At 45.9% G+C, this 17,902-nt stretch overlaps 9 protein-coding genes across 9 annotated transcripts; 5 read left to right on the forward strand and 4 right to left on the reverse strand.

Annotated features, from left to right (window-relative positions):
• Positions 1 to 57: 57 nt before the first annotated feature.
• On the forward strand, positions 58 to 831 carry KUCA_T00005743001 (uncharacterized protein; the record flags this gene model as incomplete). The annotated part of the gene is made up of 1 exon (XM_022601996.1): positions 58 to 831. One exon carries the CDS (start codon positions 58 to 60, stop codon positions 829 to 831), a length of 774 nt encoding a protein of 257 aa, XP_022461733.1.
• Positions 832 to 2,141: 1,310 nt separating this feature from the next.
• KUCA_T00005744001 (uncharacterized protein) lies at positions 2,142 to 3,656 on the forward strand (the record flags this gene model as incomplete). The annotated part of the gene is made up of 1 exon (XM_022602007.1): positions 2,142 to 3,656. The coding sequence occupies one exon, from the start codon at positions 2,142 to 2,144 to the stop codon at positions 3,654 to 3,656; it is 1,515 nt and encodes a 504-aa protein (XP_022461734.1).
• Positions 3,657 to 4,476: 820 nt separating this feature from the next.
• On the reverse strand, positions 4,477 to 6,879 carry KUCA_T00005745001 (uncharacterized protein; the record flags this gene model as incomplete). The annotated part of the gene is made up of 1 exon (XM_022602019.1): positions 4,477 to 6,879. One exon carries the CDS (start codon positions 6,877 to 6,879, stop codon positions 4,477 to 4,479), a length of 2,403 nt encoding a protein of 800 aa, XP_022461735.1.
• Positions 6,880 to 6,921: 42 nt separating this feature from the next.
• On the reverse strand, positions 6,922 to 7,515 carry KUCA_T00005746001 (uncharacterized protein; the record flags this gene model as incomplete). The annotated part of the gene is made up of 1 exon (XM_022602030.1): positions 6,922 to 7,515. One exon carries the CDS (start codon positions 7,513 to 7,515, stop codon positions 6,922 to 6,924), a length of 594 nt encoding a protein of 197 aa, XP_022461736.1.
• An 85-nt stretch (positions 7,516 to 7,600) lies between these two features.
• Positions 7,601 to 9,985, reverse strand: KUCA_T00005747001 (uncharacterized protein; the record flags this gene model as incomplete). Its single annotated transcript, XM_022602041.1, has 1 exon — positions 7,601 to 9,985. The coding sequence occupies one exon, from the start codon at positions 9,983 to 9,985 to the stop codon at positions 7,601 to 7,603; it is 2,385 nt and encodes a 794-aa protein (XP_022461737.1).
• Positions 9,986 to 10,484: 499 nt separating this feature from the next.
• Positions 10,485 to 12,125, forward strand: KUCA_T00005748001 (uncharacterized protein; the record flags this gene model as incomplete). Its single annotated transcript, XM_022602052.1, has 1 exon — positions 10,485 to 12,125. The coding sequence occupies one exon, from the start codon at positions 10,485 to 10,487 to the stop codon at positions 12,123 to 12,125; it is 1,641 nt and encodes a 546-aa protein (XP_022461738.1).
• A 531-nt stretch (positions 12,126 to 12,656) lies between these two features.
• KUCA_T00005749001 (uncharacterized protein) lies at positions 12,657 to 13,394 on the reverse strand (the record flags this gene model as incomplete). Its single annotated transcript, XM_022602063.1, has 1 exon — positions 12,657 to 13,394. One exon carries the CDS (start codon positions 13,392 to 13,394, stop codon positions 12,657 to 12,659), a length of 738 nt encoding a protein of 245 aa, XP_022461739.1.
• A 701-nt stretch (positions 13,395 to 14,095) lies between these two features.
• On the forward strand, positions 14,096 to 15,145 carry KUCA_T00005750001 (uncharacterized protein; the record flags this gene model as incomplete). The annotated part of the gene is made up of 1 exon (XM_022602074.1): positions 14,096 to 15,145. One exon carries the CDS (start codon positions 14,096 to 14,098, stop codon positions 15,143 to 15,145), a length of 1,050 nt encoding a protein of 349 aa, XP_022461740.1.
• Positions 15,146 to 16,484: 1,339 nt separating this feature from the next.
• On the forward strand, positions 16,485 to 17,285 carry KUCA_T00005751001 (uncharacterized protein; the record flags this gene model as incomplete). Its single annotated transcript, XM_022602085.1, has 1 exon — positions 16,485 to 17,285. One exon carries the CDS (start codon positions 16,485 to 16,487, stop codon positions 17,283 to 17,285), a length of 801 nt encoding a protein of 266 aa, XP_022461741.1.
• Positions 17,286 to 17,902: the final 617 nt, after the last annotated feature.

The following is a 17,902-nucleotide window of genomic DNA, read 5'->3' on the forward strand; positions in this document are numbered from 1 at the left end:
ACTCCTCCCTCTCTCTCTCTCTCTCTCCCGCCCAAAACCAATAATACATCCTTTCAAATGTCTAGACAAAGTGAGCAGATAGTGTACCGTCATCCGTCGTCCATCTTGACGGGAGTGACGGGTGTGGGTGACCAGGATGGTGAGCTGACCCGCATATCACTGAAGTCGATTATCGCGACCAAATACATCGTCCAGAACGAGTTTCTTCTAGAGCTGATCAAGGGATCGGATAAAGACTTTTCTGGAGCTGCAGATGCTGCTAAGAAAGTGGCAGAGCTGAAATCTAATCTGGCTGCACTGCGGGCATCTTATGACTCTACACCTTTCAATGTTGCAACAGACGAATCGCTGCAGGAACTGGCTTTACTAGATCGATATCTCTCCAGCTTAGAGAGAGAGTTCTCAAACCCTCATGGCGATGACGAGGAAAGTCAAAAACTTGTCAAAAAGAATGAAAAACTACTTGAAAAGTTCCAGAAGAAACACAATGTGCTGGTGTACGAAGTGTCAGGTAACCTGGCAGGGCCCGAGAATTTAAATGCTGGTCAAGAATCCGAGGATGAGGAGGTTCGGGGCTCTGCAATGGATGTGGACACCCCTGTGAGCGAGGAGGATCCGGCTGGTGTTGCTGAGATCTCGGGGTCATATTATCGTGTGTCTGGACCGCTTAAATTCAGTGGGGTGCAGTACCAATCTGTTTCAGCTGCTGAGTTCCGTCGGCGTGCGGAGCAAATGAAGGCAAACACTTCAGTTATTTGCACGGAGCAGAAACAAGTGGGCCAAATTGAGGTGGGGCAGTCACTACAGGAGGTGATACCGGGTGACAGGTGATCGCGTTGAGACTACGGGGCGTGTGTTTTTGAAAGCTGCAGACATGGAGATACCTTGGAGAGGTTGTAACATATAGTTGACGAGTTGACGCAGTTAGAAGTGAATCTGTGTGTTCGTGGAGGCTTGCGTTGGTCAAAAAATTGAGGAGAAGCATTTAATTTCTGGAATTGTTGTAGAGCTGAAGTATTAGGACAGGCAGGGATCAGATAAAGAAAGTGATCTACTTTGATGAAAGACAAAACCATCCAAGTTCAACGAAGTATCATAATACTTAGTTCCCAGGACGACTGGGCCGTGGTGTTGAAGCTTCAGCCCTTTGAGTAAACTAGGCCTAATCCAAGACCCTCTTTCTATGGCCCTTTCGTCGTTTATCTTCTCCCAGGCGTGCTTTCCAGTTTGGGAAATGTCCAGCAAGTAATGCTGAAATATGTCATGCCCCAGGTTTTTCAATCTCATCCCACTCTCACCGCATAATTCTGCCTTTCAGCATCACACATGGATACATCTCCTATCCTGTCTTCCTGGGGTGTAAAATGTGGGGGCACCAGGATCCAGGGCAATGCCGAGCTGCATGCACATCTGAGTAAATCCCCGGGGTACATTGGCATGACTGGGGTACATCTCATATAGAATCTGATACAGCCGAGTTATTGTCTACAAAATCTCTCTGCTTTTATCCTCAGTCGGAACTACTTTGATCAAACGACAACTCAGCTAGCACACATTTCTGATACTCTCAATTGGTGAAAATGCCCTTGATGACATACATGTAATGCGCGGGACGTCACTTACCTCATGAACCCCCATTTCTCAGGAACTAACTAATAAGTGGTGACATCTTCGTCTAAAGGGCCCATTTGGGCGTCTGTGTTTTTCGGTTGCCTTTATTCTTATAAGGTTTGTATTCCCCACCTGGCAACAGTGGCCGTACTCCAAGCAGGATTTGAAGCGGGGAATAGTCGCTGTCAAAAAGCTATTGCTGCACGATGACAACATACGAAGATAGCCGCATGATGCATCTCTGCGAATACGGTTTGGGTTCCAATTTGGGAAGTGGATCCAGATTAGATCAGGTCTTGACGGTGTCTGAGGTGAGTCTGTGTTGGTTTGCGTTTCTGTGGGCTTCGTGTTGCAATTACATTTGTGGTATATATACTTCGCTGATCTTTAAGAAAGTAGATCAGTGTAGCACACCATCTGATAATCAGGTTCAGGCAAGTGTGCTTTCGATCAAGCAGATATTGTGCCATCAGTTCCAAATTTCTACAGGTTTAGCTATCATTTAACCGGTTTCCGAGTCAGCTTTTACAATGAAGCCAAAGGTTTACCAATTCCTGTTGGGTTGTTTTGTCGCAATTGGCTCATTTAATTATGGTTATGATAATTCGGTAATCACTGAAGTTATTGCCTCGGACGCATTCCTGAACAAATTCAAGCCGAGTGCCAACGAGAAGTCTGCGGTTGTCTCTGTCTTCACCGGTGGTGCCTTCTTTGGGGCGGCTATTGCTGGTATCACCAATGACTGGCTTGGTCGTCGTTGGACTATCTTCATTGGAACAGTGGTCTTTTATCTAGGTGCATCGTTGCAGACTGGTGCCGACGCTCTCTCCCATATGCTGGTGGGTAGAATTTTTGCCGGGCTGTCTGTGGGTATCATGTACATGGTTATTCCGGTTTACCAGAGTGAGATTGCGCACCCGTCCATTAGAGGCTCCATTTCAGCCCTCCAGCAGTCTTTCCTGGGTGTTGGGGCTTTGATTTCCGCGTGGATCTCGTATGGCTGTTATGTTGCGTTCACCTCTGAGGCTCAATTCAGGTTGCCCTTGGGCCTTCAGTTAGTTCCTACGTTTTTCCTAATGATCTTTATCTTCATGCTGCCTGAGTCGCCTCGTTGGTTGATAAAGAAAGGAAAGGATGAGCTGGGACTCAAAAATCTGGCAAAACTGCACTCCAACAACGACCTGGAAGATGCGTTTGTCCTCGAAGAATTTCACCAGATTAAAGAAGATGTCGAGAAAGAATTTTTGAATTCGGAAATTCCTTTCTATAAGATAGTTTTCGGAAACAAGTCCAACTTCAGAAGAATTTTGATGGTTATTTCACTGCAGGCCAGTGTGCAGATGACCGGGGTCTCTTCCATCTCGTACTTCACACCCTCTATTTATGCTCAGTTGCATATCACCACCTCCAAAAGTCTTCTACTTAGTGCTTGTGATGGTCTCATCAACACCATTGTTGCCCAGGTTTCATGTATTCTGCTCCTCGACAGATGGGGCCGTCGTTGGCCCATCATCACAGCTCATTTTCTGCAATGCCTCACGTTTATAGCGTGTGCCATTATCATGGCCAAATTTCCCGTTGACAAACAGACCATTCCACATTCTGCGCAAATCGGATTCATTGCTGCCACTTGGATATTCAACTTTATTTTTTCCATTCCTGGTACCACCTCGTGGATCATTCCTGCTGAAATTTTCAACATCCAGCTCAGATCTGGGGGAGTGGCCGTGGCTACAATGACCAGTTTTGCTTTCAACACGATGATCTCCCAAATCACCTCGATTGGAATGGCCAATTGTGGTTACAAGTTTTGGTTCCTCTTTATTGTGTGCAACTTTACCAACGCCGTCTACTTCTACTGCTTTCTTCCTGAGACCGGTAGGACTCCACTTGAAAAGATGGACAACCTGTGGGAAGATGCGCCTTGGTTTATCCCAAGCTGGAACAGAAAAGATTACCTCAAGGAATTGGAAGAAGAGGCCGTTGAGCATGTTGGTCTGAACGAGAAAGAAGATTTCGAGCATGTGGAAGTAACAGAGCCTTGATTTTCTTTTAGGGATTCTATTTGTCTTTTCTGAGTCCTATTGATTCTTGATTGTTCCTTGCTACTCTCTGTATCTTCTGGCTGAAAATAATGACTTTTAAAAAGAATAATGTAATCGTCCCTCAAAGTTCATCCACAAAGAATTTGTGAATAATCGCCGCACTGCTGTTGATATCTTTCCGGCATTGCATAAATAATTTTCCACACGCGTATAGGAAACTGTTGTGTTCGGAATGCCATCTGAAGGTCCCTTGGCCCAGTTGGTTAAGGCGCCGTGCTAATAACGCGGAGATCAGCAGTTCGATCCTGCTAGGGACCATCCGGTTGTATGGTGTAGTGGTTATCACTTTCGGTTTTGATCCGGACAACCCCGGTTCGAATCCGGGTACGACCTACAATTTTTTTTGGCACATCTTGGTTTGAGACACTTGAAACCTACCATTTTCTCAGCTGGTAGTGGCCGCGATGGCCAAGACTATTGGTGAAGAGATTAAGCACCGCTCAAGCCAGCAGAAATTGAGAATACCTCACCACGTTTTACAAAAGATCTGTCAATGATGGATTTTTGGGGAAACAATGCCCCAGTTTCTTCACAGAGATGAAAATACTTAAGTCTTCAGTTGTTTAAACAACTCCAAAGTCCATTACGTACATAAAATGCAAGCTAAAAGTACAGTGCTATGGTGCCCCGGGACCGATCCGAGGTTCAGCTCCGAGGTTCAGCTCCGAGGTTCCGATGATAATGTGAGGGTGATGAACGATAACGACTTCATGCGTTCTGTTCCAAAAAGGAAGTAAAAAAAAAGCTATCAATGTTATTCCTAAACTTCCTCCGGTTGAGTACTGGCCTTCTTGAAAAACTCAAGCAAGCTATCGGCACCAAGGTCAACCCGCCCGCTCCTCTCGGTCTCTGAATCACTTGGGCTTGACGACGTCTGGACATTCTTCATGCTTAAATACTCACAGAACAACATCACGTACTTGTTGTTGATGTAAAATCCATAGTCGTCAACCATGAAAGTGCTGCGAGTATTGAAGAAGACCCCGGAAAGGAAAGAGAGTAAATGCCGAGGGGTCACTATGGCCCTATCGATTTGGGTCTTCATATCCAGCAACTCATCAGTTATTGCTTCCTTGGGCAACCTATCGATAAAGATAATCCGCTCAAACATGTCCACGTTCAAGTTATCCACAAGCAAGGGTATATGAGACTTTTGGTACACGTTTTCTGTGCTGAACTGTTCTACCATGTAGGTGCCCACAGTGAAGGCCGCTCTTCTAAACAGTTTGCGCAACTGCGGCTGCAGAACCAAGGCGCGGTTCAAAGCCTTTCCATTGCGCATCCATGTAGCCACAAAGTTGACCACACACATGATGAATACCGACAGTCTCAGAACGTCCACTCTATACTTGTTCTTGAGCTCGGTCAACTCCTGTTTCTCTTCTTCTGTCAAATGTGGATTTTCTCTTCCATTTAGATACTCTGTGGCCAGACAGTTTCCGTGTGAGACCACACACAACAGAAGCTCCAGCGTCTGGAAGGAAAACTTGAGATTCAGCAGAATCGCACGTGAACCCTCTGCATCTTCGTTTGCTTTCAACGCCATTCCACGGATGGTCTCGCCCGGGGAAAGGAGGAAGTTCTCAATATTGGTGATCTCGTTCTCTATATCAATGAGTCGGATCTTCTGTGTCACATTGGTCAGTTTCGATACCGCCTGGCGAAGCAGAGTCGTGCAACTCTCCTGGACCTTTTCCATTGGTGATGTACCCACCACATCAGAGCCCTCGTCGACGATCAACAACGGTCTGCCAATTGCCAGGGAGCGCACAGCATCGACGTACCGCAGCGATATCCACAGTCCGCGGCTGGCTTCGGCAGATATGGGCAATGAAATCTGGCTGGTGCTGGGAAATGCAAATACACGTCGAAGGTCCCTGTGAGCACCTACACTGTATGCAACAGATAGGGCATTACTGAAGGCTTTGCCAAAGTGCTTGGAATCGTCGTATCCGGCTTCCCTGATGTCGTAGGAACAGAAGATGGTAATGAGGACCCAGGCCGTGAGCGCTGAATAGGAGCCGTTTCTTCCAAAATCACCAAATTCCAAAGTGCGTTCTGCAAACCAAAGCAGCATATCTTCGCGATCACTAAATCCCTTCAAGTCCAGCGAAAAATCGTCAAATGTGATCGCGAATTTGAGTGCCATGATCACACAGGCAACCTCAAACAAGTCCGGATCTCTCTGGATCTCCACCAGTGTGCTTCCATCGTCTGCTCGTTTGAACAGCTTTGAAAACGGCTGTTCTATCAGCTTGATGTCCACGCATGGGAAGTATTTGGCGAGCTGCTGGATGAAATACCGCACTGCCACGCAGAAGACATCGTAGGGAGGAAGGACATCCGAGAGCATTCTCAAGAGATTTTGGGTGTAATTAGGACTGTCCTGAGTGATCGCAAAGCTCTTTGAAGCGATGAACTTGGTGGAACAGTCAGAGCCACTGAGACTGGCAAAAGCAGCCAGTTTTTCTGACTTGCGGTCACCAGAAACAGAGACGGGATCGCTGCGATAAAGTCTTGAAATCAGCTCTTTTGACAGCATATCCTGGACCTGCTTGCGGTCATGAGACCATTTTTCACGCTCCAGATGCAACACCCCAATCAAACCCGTCAGAAATCGCGCCATTCCAATGTCTTGCACCAGGCACGTCTTCCAGGATGTTGGTCCGTAGAAAGTGGTGACTCCGTCCACATCGGAGACAAAGCACCTCAACATGTTGTCCATGGGCTTGTAGAGTATCCCTGGAGGATCAATCTGGGGATTAGCCATCCTCAGCTTCTGTTGGAGATCCTCAATCATCATGCGGAGAGCAAGGGTATTGCCGTGCACAGCCTTTTCTTTGTCCATCAACAACCGGTTTAAATGTTCGTTTTCCTCGCTGAGCTGTCCAACATCGTAGGCTTCGGTAAGATCCATCGTATCTAGTCCAGACGTTCTCCAACGCGAATCTGCGTAAACACACGCTTCGGCTGGCATTCCACTGCGTTTGCACGTGCCACAAGTAGGCCGTTGCCTATCACACTTGACTTTGCGCTTTTTGCACAACAAACACGATATTGAGGGCCGGTTGCGCTTACGCTTGATGCGGTCTCTCGGGTCTCCCGACAGCTCCACCAGCTGGTTGTGGCCGTCCACACTGGTGGTGACGAACGAGCCAGTCATTGATCCAGGATAGACGATGTTTCTTAGTTAGCAGAGTGTGGCCTAATACTGGACAAATGGTGAAGAACAGGCAAAATATTGTGTTCGATCCTTAATCTCTCCGTTATTAGTCCTTGCTAAATGGGGGTGATCGAAAACTCCGTACCGAGCGTTCTTATATCCGAAACAGGAAACCCTGGACAGGCCGTAAAATCCGAGTAGCCGGGAGGGGTTACCCTGTCGCGTGCGGCTGAAAAGAAAGCCTTTTTTAACGTCTGGGCCCGTGTAACTGGTGAAAAGGTTAATATGATGACTGTTGTTACGAAAAGGGTTGGTGAAAAGGTATGTGTACCATTTTGTGGCTCTGTGACTGCTCGGAATGGAGATTTTGAGATAAAAAAAAATTGTCCGGTTCCGGTTCCGGTTCCTCTTTGCCAAGACGCAAGCGTTAAGATTGGAGTAACCTGCCAGATGACTTCTTTGACTCTGTTTAGGTGATTTATGGCAAATCTTCGTTGGATCACACATCCTGTCAGCCTGAAACGACCAGTGCACTGGACACTTGCCCAGACCATCAGCCTTGTAATTGGACCATCTAACCGGAGTACTTCCCTTCCATCGCATGCTGTCTTCCCACTCACCAGCTGCTGTGTCCATATCGGTGTATAAAGTATATGTTGGAGCCACTTGCAACTATGAGTCCTCAGATTATTGTGTTTGTTGGCTTCCTCCCCATTTATCATCACTTCAACTGGTCGCAAACCGTCACAATTCCATCCTCTCCCATATTCATATCAATGGTCGTAAACAGATCCAGAAAATTGGTTTCATCCACCCATTCAGATATATCGTATGGTTCATCATTCACACTACTAAACGGAATAACTGACGAGGTCAAACACCCATTGTGATCTCTCAATAACTCAATCATCATCAACTTGGCCTCTGCGGCAGCTTCATCGATTCTGCCCTGGCGCAGATGATCATGCTGCGCTATAAAGCAATGAAATACCAAAATCATCCTGTATAGAACAAAAACCCCATAGTTCTGAAATATTTTACAACGAACCATTCTGCCATACAATTGGCCTAAAAGTTGCAGGTCACTGGCATAATCTCTGATTCCGTTGATATAGACCAAAACAGGCGGATTGGATCCCGGTTCAGCATGGTACATCGCCGACTCCAGTTCCTCTAGTCTGAACCGGTCTAGCTCGTAGAAGGGATCAGCCGTCTGTTTTGGGCGTCCAAATAGCTGACCTGACACACTTGTAAATGCGCAAAGATGGGCAATCATTAAAGCCTTTTGGATGAAGAAGTGGAACTGATTGATGAATACATGACGACGAGCGAGAGAGCCTCTTTGATACACCTGTATCACTTTGTTGATCAGAGTGTACCATAAAACACTCAAATGGCGCGATTTGCTGCAGTAGAAAGCGTGCAAAGCAGTCCACTGGTCGTTTTGATCTGGCGTGAAGTCGTCGCTAATTTTTGGGCGATTGTGATCCATCAACAAAGAACTCGTAAATTCATACAGAGCCGTGGACACCAGAAGAAGTTTCAGCTTGTTGAGCAACATCGCATCGTTTTGGTCTCTCTTGACCACATCATCATGGTCGAATTCCACCAGAGTTGCAAACGACGGCAATTTGCGGGACATGGTATAATCGAGCGCCTCCAAGATCTCTCTCAGCTTGCCCAACGTAGCCACTTCCTTATTTGAATTGAACAGATTAGCAGCACGCTTTATGATAGCCGTAGTGTCTGCCAAACACTCAGGGATATGCTTGTGCGTTTCTGCATTCACGAACTCATCCGAGATCAATGGAGGAGTCCCTATAATGAAGGACGTGAAAGAGTCCATCTCCAAAACACGGGCCCAAAGGGTACACCTGTCGCGTTCAGAGTACACCAGAGGACCTTTTTCAGAGATCACCTTCTTACAAGGAATAGAGGATCGATCTCGGTGCAACCCCAACTGAATTGCCATCACGACTATCAACTGGCCCAGCGGCGTGATGTTTGCCCCGTCACCTCCATCTGATTGTTCTGAGTCGATAAGCTGAGTATCGTACAACAACAGCAGCGAATAAAGAACCGGATATGACTGCTTTTTCATAAAGGAGCCCACTTGCAAGGCAAACGTTGCCAGAGTAAACAGCTTGTCCTCGTCGTCGCGGTAGGCTTCGCTGAAACCAGACTCACCTCCCAAAAAGACAGCCAATCGTATGGCGCAAACCACCACGGCAATCTCGTTGGCCATTACAGATTGCTCCGGCATCGGAATCGATACCGAGCCATCTTCGTTTCTACGGAAGTGCTCTCCAAAGTAGGACCAGAACATTTGCGGCGAAATGTAAGGGTTGTAAATGCCAAAACGCTGCACCGTGAACGCCAGTCGTTCATAACAAACAGCAAAAGACGGCAATTGCTCCTCCAGTCTCTTCACCAGTTCTGGGAGCAATTCTTTGGGAGAAATGAATCTACTGGGAAGCCCAGCAGCAACTTCGAATTCGCGTTTCTGGCGCGAGGCATTAGCCCGTTTCTTCCATGCTGTACGTTCTTTCGATAACAACATATGGAAAGGCATGTACACCTTCTCTAAGATACAATTTCTGCTGGCAAGACAGCGGAACGACGTCGGTCCAAAGAAGTTGATTCGTGAACGCTTCTCCGTCAGGCTGTACAGCCCAACCAGGTCCAGAGGAATATCCTCGATGTTAGGGTTGGTGACTGGCGAAACAGTTGCTGGTGGAGTGAAATTGATCAAACGCTGTAGGCTCGCCACTTGGCTTTTCAAGCTTTCTAGATCCGATCTCATTTTGAGATCTCCCTCTCCTATCATTGTCTTAAGCAGGCTATTCTCCTTCTCTAGACTCCGGAGGTTTCCCTCCAATTGGCGAATCTCCGGACTTTTTACGTGCTCCCAGTTCACACGGTTGTACACGCATTGCGACGACTCAACACCGGCCCTCGCACACGCAGTGCACATGGGCTTTTGCTTGTCGCAGCGTACCTTTCGCTTTCTGCAGAGCACACAAGACATTTGAGGCCGGTTCCTCTTGCGATTGAAACGAGAGGCCGTATCTGGCATCTGCGACTCCGAGGCTTTTGAAGGGTTCATTTTGAGTGAGAAAAAAAGCGAAAAATCTAACAAACTTAAGTGGCAACAAGAGAAGACAAGAGAAGACAAGAGAAGAAAGACGGGTCTTGAACATGAATCATAAAAAAGTGAGCCAGGAAGCAAAGCTCGTGCACCAGCTGTGGGGTTATCTCCGAAACTTGAGTGGTACACTTAATTGGATGGTGTTAACGGTGGGAGTATTTCGCGCTTCGCCACATATAATGGGATGCTTTTTTGTATTGATTTAGTTCATTTTATTAATTTTCCGGCTTGAAACCTCATCAATCATATGCCCAACCATCTTCTCGCGTGACCTCTTGGAAGTTGGAGCGCAACTGTCTTTCGGCCGTAAGATGCGAGGCTTGATGAGCCGCTTATTTCCGTTTATCGGTAGGCTAATAATACAATTGAAAATTTAAGGCCAGCTTGTTAATGATAAGAGACTACTTTCAAGTGCCCAAATTGCACCTCAATTTGGCCGAATTCTTGGTCAATTGCAATGACGAAATTGCCATTATCAGCATTCACGACAGCTATTCATGGAATCCCACCAGAGGTCGCAAGACAATGGCTATGTCTATTCGCAGTCTTCGTGGTGATGTACCTTGCTGCTCTGGATCAAACCATAGTGATCACCGTTATGGCAAAAATTCAGCAGCGGTTCCACACCAAAACTGGCATCGGATGGATCATCAGCGGCTACATGTTGCCTGTGGCTGTTCTGACATTGGTGTGGGGTCGATTGGCATATCTATTCGGTACCAAGAGCGTTATATGTATAGCAGTGGTTGTGTTTGAGATCGGTTCATTAGTGTCAGCCCTATCCATTTCCATGAACATGCTTATAGTCGGCCGAGTTATTGCGGGAATTGGCGGTGGTGGGATCCAAACGGTGGTTTATCTGATATTGAATGACATATCTACCCTCCAAAACCGAGGCATGTTTCTAAACGTGGTGAACATTGCGTATGCTGTCTCTTCAGTTTCGGGCCCATTACTTGGAGGAGCCTTTGGAAATTCATCCAGACTTACCTGGCGATGGTGCTTTTATGTTAATCTGCCAATTGGGGCGTTTGCGCTCATCTGTTTGTTGCTATCATACAGGCCAATAAGTGCTACTAAGAAAATACCCAGCATCTTGAATATGGCTAGAAGTGTTGACCTTATCGGCCTCATCTTGCTAAGCTGTGGTCTCACGTTTTTGCTCTTGGGGCTTTCATTTGTGTGCAATTATCGCGGGGATTCATTTGCTGTTGCTGGTTGTTTCGTCTTGGGTGGAGTATTCACAGTTCTATTCCTGGTCTATGATCTATTTCTCTACAACCCAACGGGTGATCAACAACCATTACTGGCGCTGCAACTTCTAAGACTAACTCCAGTGTACACTGCGGCTTTGACCATGTTTTTTGGGGAAATGGTATTCATCATAACGTGTATAGCCGTTGCCAATGATCTGCAGTATGTTCTGGATCTTTCCGCATGGAAAACGGGTGTCTATTTACTGCCGATGGTGATGAGTGTGGTGGTGTTCTCAACTATGACGGCTATTTTGATGTCCAAAACTCGTTATGTGAAACCTTTTGCTCTGACTGGTGCTCTTTTTTCTTGTTTGGGCGCAGGGTTATTGGTTCATGCCATAGCTGCCTCCTCCAAGCCAAAGCTCCTGGGTCTTCAGGTTTTTGTGGGAATCGGATTTGGTCTCATAATTCAACCAGGCATGACCAGCCCTCAAATTCCAGTCAAAGAGGGACATCCTCAGCTTCTCAACATGGTAACAACTTTCCTTGCCTTTTGCAGAGCTTTGGGAGCTGCAATGGGAGCTGCTTTCGAGACGATCATCTTCACGGCTACAGTTTTGAAGGATGTCAAGATCGCAAAATTGACTGGGATTTCAGAAGACTTGAATGATTTGTTAGCTGCTGTATCGTCGGATTCTTCATCATTTTCTGAAGACGGAAAACGGGTCATTAAAAGTTCTATTGCAGATGGCTATCGATTGGTAATGGTTATAGCTGCCGTGTTTGGTGGAGTCGAGGTTATAAGCTCGATATTCATGGATGGTCATAGAGTTCCTCTTGATGCCGAGTCAGAGTCCCAGACCCGTTTGGAAATATCTGTCGAAGAATCTGAAGCATCCTGATAGTGCTACAATAAAAAGGAGAAGCTTGATTGGCTTGTCTTTCATAGACGATCATATCTGGTGGTATCCAAGCATATTCTTGTATTCTTCATGAAACGTCTAGTGAAATTCGCATTTTATTTTGTTAGGAGGGTCCTGTATGTTTGTTTGTATGATACATTAAGCATTTTGAATCATTCATCCTGGAGCGGATTTTTGAATAAACCTGCTTTTCCAAAAAAAAGCTGGAACTACATGCTTTCGCTCATCAATTGAGTTCGCTTCGTCTTCATTAAAATTATGTTGGTCAGATACCTCTTTCACATACCAAGCAGAATCACACTTCAAAGGAGTCTCGCCAAAACATGCAGCACAATATGCAGCAAAGCAGGCAGTCTGGGGTGCGTTTAGGCGCCGCACATCGCCCGTTAAATAGGCTTACAAGAAGTCAGAAAAATGTCAAAAAATAGTAAAAAAATAATTGAAAAATCCGCTGGCGCGATATGAAGCAAATAGCTAATAAAGAATCTATCAGATTAATGTCATCCTAGATTACCACTTCATTTCATCGCCGGTGTAGCTGTAAAACTTATCGCTAACATCAAGTTCGTCTGTGATGGCCAGAACTCTCTCAGCACTCTTTGCTGGTGTAATGACCTCAATTCCAAGTCCAGCGAAATCAATGTTTTGAGCACCAAGTTTGCCAGCATCAGTTGAGACAGCACCAGGATGAAGGGAAATGACTTTGAAACCATCGTCCTTGGACTCGGCAGCAATGGCCCTAACGAGATAGTTCATGGCAGCCTTGGAAGCACCGTAAGCAGGACAAGGAAGAGGATAGTACTGACTGATAGAACTGGCAATGGTCGAGAGAAACACAAGCTTCTTCTCTTGAGTAGACTTCAACAGCAAAGGACGGAATGCCTTATAGACAATGATTGGGCCCTTAGTGTTCGTTTCAAAGAAACGAGACAAACTGTCAACTTCAAAGTCCTTGACGAGAACGTACTCATCGGCGAGGGCTGCATTGCTAAGCAAAATATCAACGTGACCTTGTTCTTCATCAACAAGCTTAGCAGCCGCCTCAATGGTGTCCTGCTTAGTAACATCGGCCTCCAATGGCTTGAAGTTTGGGTACTTTGCAGCCAACTGGTGCAATTCTTTGGCGGCGCTCAGGTTACGAGCAGTTCCATAGACGACAGTCGATGGTCTAGCGGCAAGTTGGGTGACCAATTCAAGGCCAATTCCACGGTTGGCACCAGTGACGAAGTAAACGGTGTTGGCAGTCATTTTTGTTTTTCAGTAGGTTTGGGGTAAAGTTTGTCTGAGTAGTAGATTTGGTATTTTGCTTTCGCTTATTTGAATGGTTTATTCCAAAAAAATATCCTGACATACAAGGAATATACCCCTGGTTAAATAGCGGTCTTTTTCATTACCTCCGTTATCATATTTGTAACAACTGTTATCAGATTTGTAATAGTTCCCTACAGCGTATTCGGGAGCCCATCGGTAATTACTAAGGAACCAACAATATGCCAGTTGGATCCAATGCAGCTGCATTTACTGTAAACAGCCGTAAACAGCCGGAGACCCTAATAATTGGATCTTACACAATGCTGATTAATATTTTTCTCCGTTAATTTTTGGTCTCTTATCAAAAGCTCGATTCTTTGTCATTACTGATCTCACCGTGATAGACTCCCAAGGCAGTCGATGCCCATGATAGGATCCCATTTCGGGAGCTACCAATGTGTGTTCAACGAAAAGCGGAACCCTTCCGGAATTAGGTAACCTGGCCGAGTTGGTCTAAGGCGCCAGGTTAAGGTCCTGGTCTCTTCGGAGGCGTGAGTTCGAATCTCACGGTTATCATTATTATTCCAATTTTTTTTGGATCCCATCCGGCTAATTCAAAACTTCAATGGCTTTAGTCAATTAATCGAATTGGATCCAGCTCTCTTTGTTTTTAACACCTACTCGCACACATACCTCGGATGTCTGACTTCATACCGTTTCCACACCAGGCTGCTGGTCATCCTGGATCATTACAGAGTGTTGATGGCTCGCTTTTTCTAAAAGCTACTACAAAGCAAGAGATTGCGTTCTATGAAGGTCTTAATGCCCAAGAGGACAATCCAGACACTGATCTCGGGTCCAAGTTGTTGCATTGGACACCAACGTTCATGGGCACCCTCACGCTTGGGGCCACACCAGATGTTGTGAAAAAGGGAAATATCGATGCAGAAATGATGGCTACAGTGCAGTCGCAATCTGGAAGTGTCGATGAGCTTACAAGCAAAGAGTACTTGGTTTTGCGCAACGCGTTGTATGGATACTCGCAGCCTAGTGTGCTGGATGTTAAGCTGGGATCCATACTATACGACGAAAATACTAGTTCTGAGAAGGTTCAGCGACTCAGTGAGGTCAGCAAGAACACCACAAGTGGATCGCTCAATTTCAGGGTGTGTGGGATGAAGATTAGACACAATCAAATTCCGTCTGATCTGGAGGGTGTGAGGATGGATGATTGTACTTCTCTGTTAAAGGAAGAAGGTTCAGATATAATAACGTTCGACAAGACTTTTGGAAGGTCATTGACCAATGAGACGGTTACCAAGGGCCTGGGGCTATTTTTCAGACACAATCGGTTGCCAGTGAATGTTCAGCAAAAGATACTGGAAATCTTTCATTTGCGATTGCAAATACTCTACAATTGTTTGCTGGACGAAGAGGTTCGGATCCGATCCGGGAGCTTGTTTTTTGTGTTTGAGAATGATTTGAGTCGATGGGAACAACTTGAGTATGATGATCCTGTTATTGAGGAGGAGTTTTGGGAGGAGGAGGATGATGATGATGATGATGATGAAAATAAAACACCAGTTGCCAGACTTAGTGCCTTAAAGGTGATTGACTTTGCCCATTCCAAGTTTGTTCCGGGAAAAGGATATGACGAGAATGTGGTGAAAGGAGTGGAGAATCTGATGAGTTGTTTTGAGCGGTTGATAAGGGAAGCTGAAAAATCCGAATCCACGAGGACCCTGTGAACTTACCATTGAAGCAGTTTCCTGACCAACCAGAGTAAAGCTAAAAACGCCGAGGGATTTGCTAATAGTTCACCCTAGAGCAAAATAGTTATGAATGTGGAAGGGAATTTATTGTGGCTAAGAAATGGTGAAAGGTCTTCGGTCAAGAGGTGAGAAGATGAACTGAACTACAAATGAATAGATGTTCATGCTGGGAATACTGGAACGTAAAGGAATTTCTGGGCAATTTTGGACATCGCCGGACATTGTTCAATTCTAGAGCCACAAAGGTATGATAAGTGTGAAATATTTCACCTCACACTGTCATTGACTTCTGTGACCATCCGCATGAACTTGGCATACGACGTGATACAAAGAGACTGTATTGAGTAACCCGAGGAAACCACTGAAAACCCAGCGAAACGCACTCACACTAATCTCAATTGAATCAATTGTTTCCCGCAAAAGCTCCGTGAATTTTCGGGGTATGCTGAGCCAAAGTTCATACAAACAAACATTAGACTTCACTTGGTGAACCGCTAATAGGCAGAAGAGCCGAGGCTATCAGACGCAGTCAGAGCCAGAACCCAAGAACCTAAATCCAAAACTACAAACGAGAGAAAGAGAGAGTGTGTGTGCGTGTTTCAAAACATATCACGAATCATTTCCTAACATTCTGAAACAACATTCTACGAAAAAACCCTACAGAAAACCCTACAACCTTCCAGGGTCGACCCACTAGTTGTGCCGAATGTTTCATACTGCGCCTCAATTGGTCTGACATTATTCCTCGGTCAATTGCCACCAATTGCTGCCCCTTCACCGCCAATTTCCACTAATAAAACTAATATGCATTGCCCAGTCAAACCACCCAACCTAAAATCACCCACCCGAGGCTCTTGAATTGGTCTAATTAAAGAAACACGCCAAAACTCCGCAAAGGGGCTTGAAATTGAAGCGGCGGCGCGGTCTACAGTTTTTTGGTTGATACACACCACTTTTCAATCTAACCCTTTAGCGATCGTTCAGGGAAAACCGGAACTTTGCGTCAAACCATTGCTCCGACCATCAGACTTTTGTGCACTTTAAAACGCTGTAAAAGCCGCCGTTATCATGAGCAACTACGGGAATGATGTATGTGTTATATTTTGTTTGATTGAGCCGAGGCGGATAATACTGGAGCTGAGGGTGCGCAAGCGCGCAGACGCCCGGGTTGAACCGAGGAAACAATTTTTGTGTTGTTAATTTGCGACGTGAGACTCGGTGTTCCTGGAGTAGAGCGTCGCCAATTTATTTGTTGGATTGAATACTAACTTATTATCTCCAGTATGGCAACCCGTACGCGGATTCCGCTTACGAGATGGACGGGTACCGTGGAGACGACAACGCTACGTTCATGAACGAGGTTTCCAAGGTCAAAAACGGGTTCGAAAACTACAAAGAGCTCATCCAGCTTATCGATCAAAGACAGAGCAGTTTGGTGACCGAGTTCAGCTCAGACAGAACACAGGTGTTGAAGCAGCAGATTAACAATCTGTCCAGCGAGGCCTCGGCCACGCAGCAAAAGCTGAAACAGGAGGTCAAGGGCTTGTTCAAGCTTGCAGGAACTGACGAGACCAAGCAGCAGCATGCAAAGTCGTGCCAGAACACTTTCCTCGGTTTAATCCAGGAGTTTCTGAGGGTCGAGGACAAGTACAAGCAACAGAACCTGAACCAGGCCGAAAGAAGATACAGAATCGTCAACCCAGATGCGTCCGAGCAAGAGGTTGAGACGTTTGTCAACGAAATGGGCAGTGACCAGATTTTCGCAGACGCTTTGCTCACCAACAGAAGAGGAGAGGCCACTGCCGTGTTGCAGGAGGTGCAAACCAGACAACAAGAGATGCAAAAAGCTGAGAAGATGGCTGCTGAGTTGTCGCGCTTGTTCGAAGACATGCAATTGCTGGTTGTAGAGCAAAATGAGGTCATTGAAGCCGTGGGCGTTTCCGTCAAGGCTGCGCAGAAGGATATCCAATCCGGAATCAAGAATGTTGACGAAGCCGCCATTTCTGCTAGAAAGGCCAGAAGGAAGAAGTGCTGGATCTTCTGGATTGTGGTGATTATCCTCTGTGTCATTATTGCTGCTGTTGTTGGTGGTGTCGTTGGTTCCATCAAGAACTAGGTCCTGAAAGGCTGACCAACTGTGAGGGCTTTTGAAGGTACGAAAAAGTGCTTCAAGCCTCTCCAAACGCTCTACAAGAACACCAACAGTCTTCCTCGTCGTTACTAATATCCTTTGTAACTCTTATATTAACCTTTTTCTATGCTACAATGGGGCGACAGACAACGACGACCCCTGTTACATGGCGTGTTATCTGCCACACGCCGTCTGCAAAAATGTAGGAAAGTGATTAAAGTCCCAAAGCGGTATGATTCAAACCTAAATCGGGGTGGAGTTTTCCTGAGCCGAAAATCGGCGTTTTTCTTCCAACGCTAAAGTGTTCTCGTAAACCACGTTTTAACCAAGCCGTCAGAAACAGCTTGGGGCGAATGAGAAGGCATAAGCATTGGGTGTCACTACGAATGGGATAGGAGAGAATAAAAATGTAGATTATTATGGAACAATCATACGAAAAGCGGAAAAATATTGATGAAGAAGAAAAAGAAGAAGGAGACATAGAGAAAGGTATATACAGTCTCGAAGGGTTCAGCAGAAGTTGAATTTTTCACCCTTCGTAAATGGGATGCCTTCTGTAACATCATGTATTGTTCCCGGTATTCCGGGGATTCCCAACACCC

Source organism: Kuraishia capsulata, genomic scaffold (genome assembly GCF_000576695.1).
Source record: "Kuraishia capsulata CBS 1993 genomic scaffold, Kuraishia_capsulata_scaffold_7, whole genome shotgun sequence".
In the NCBI taxonomy this organism is placed as follows: domain Eukaryota; kingdom Fungi; phylum Ascomycota; class Pichiomycetes; order Pichiales; family Pichiaceae; genus Kuraishia; species Kuraishia capsulata.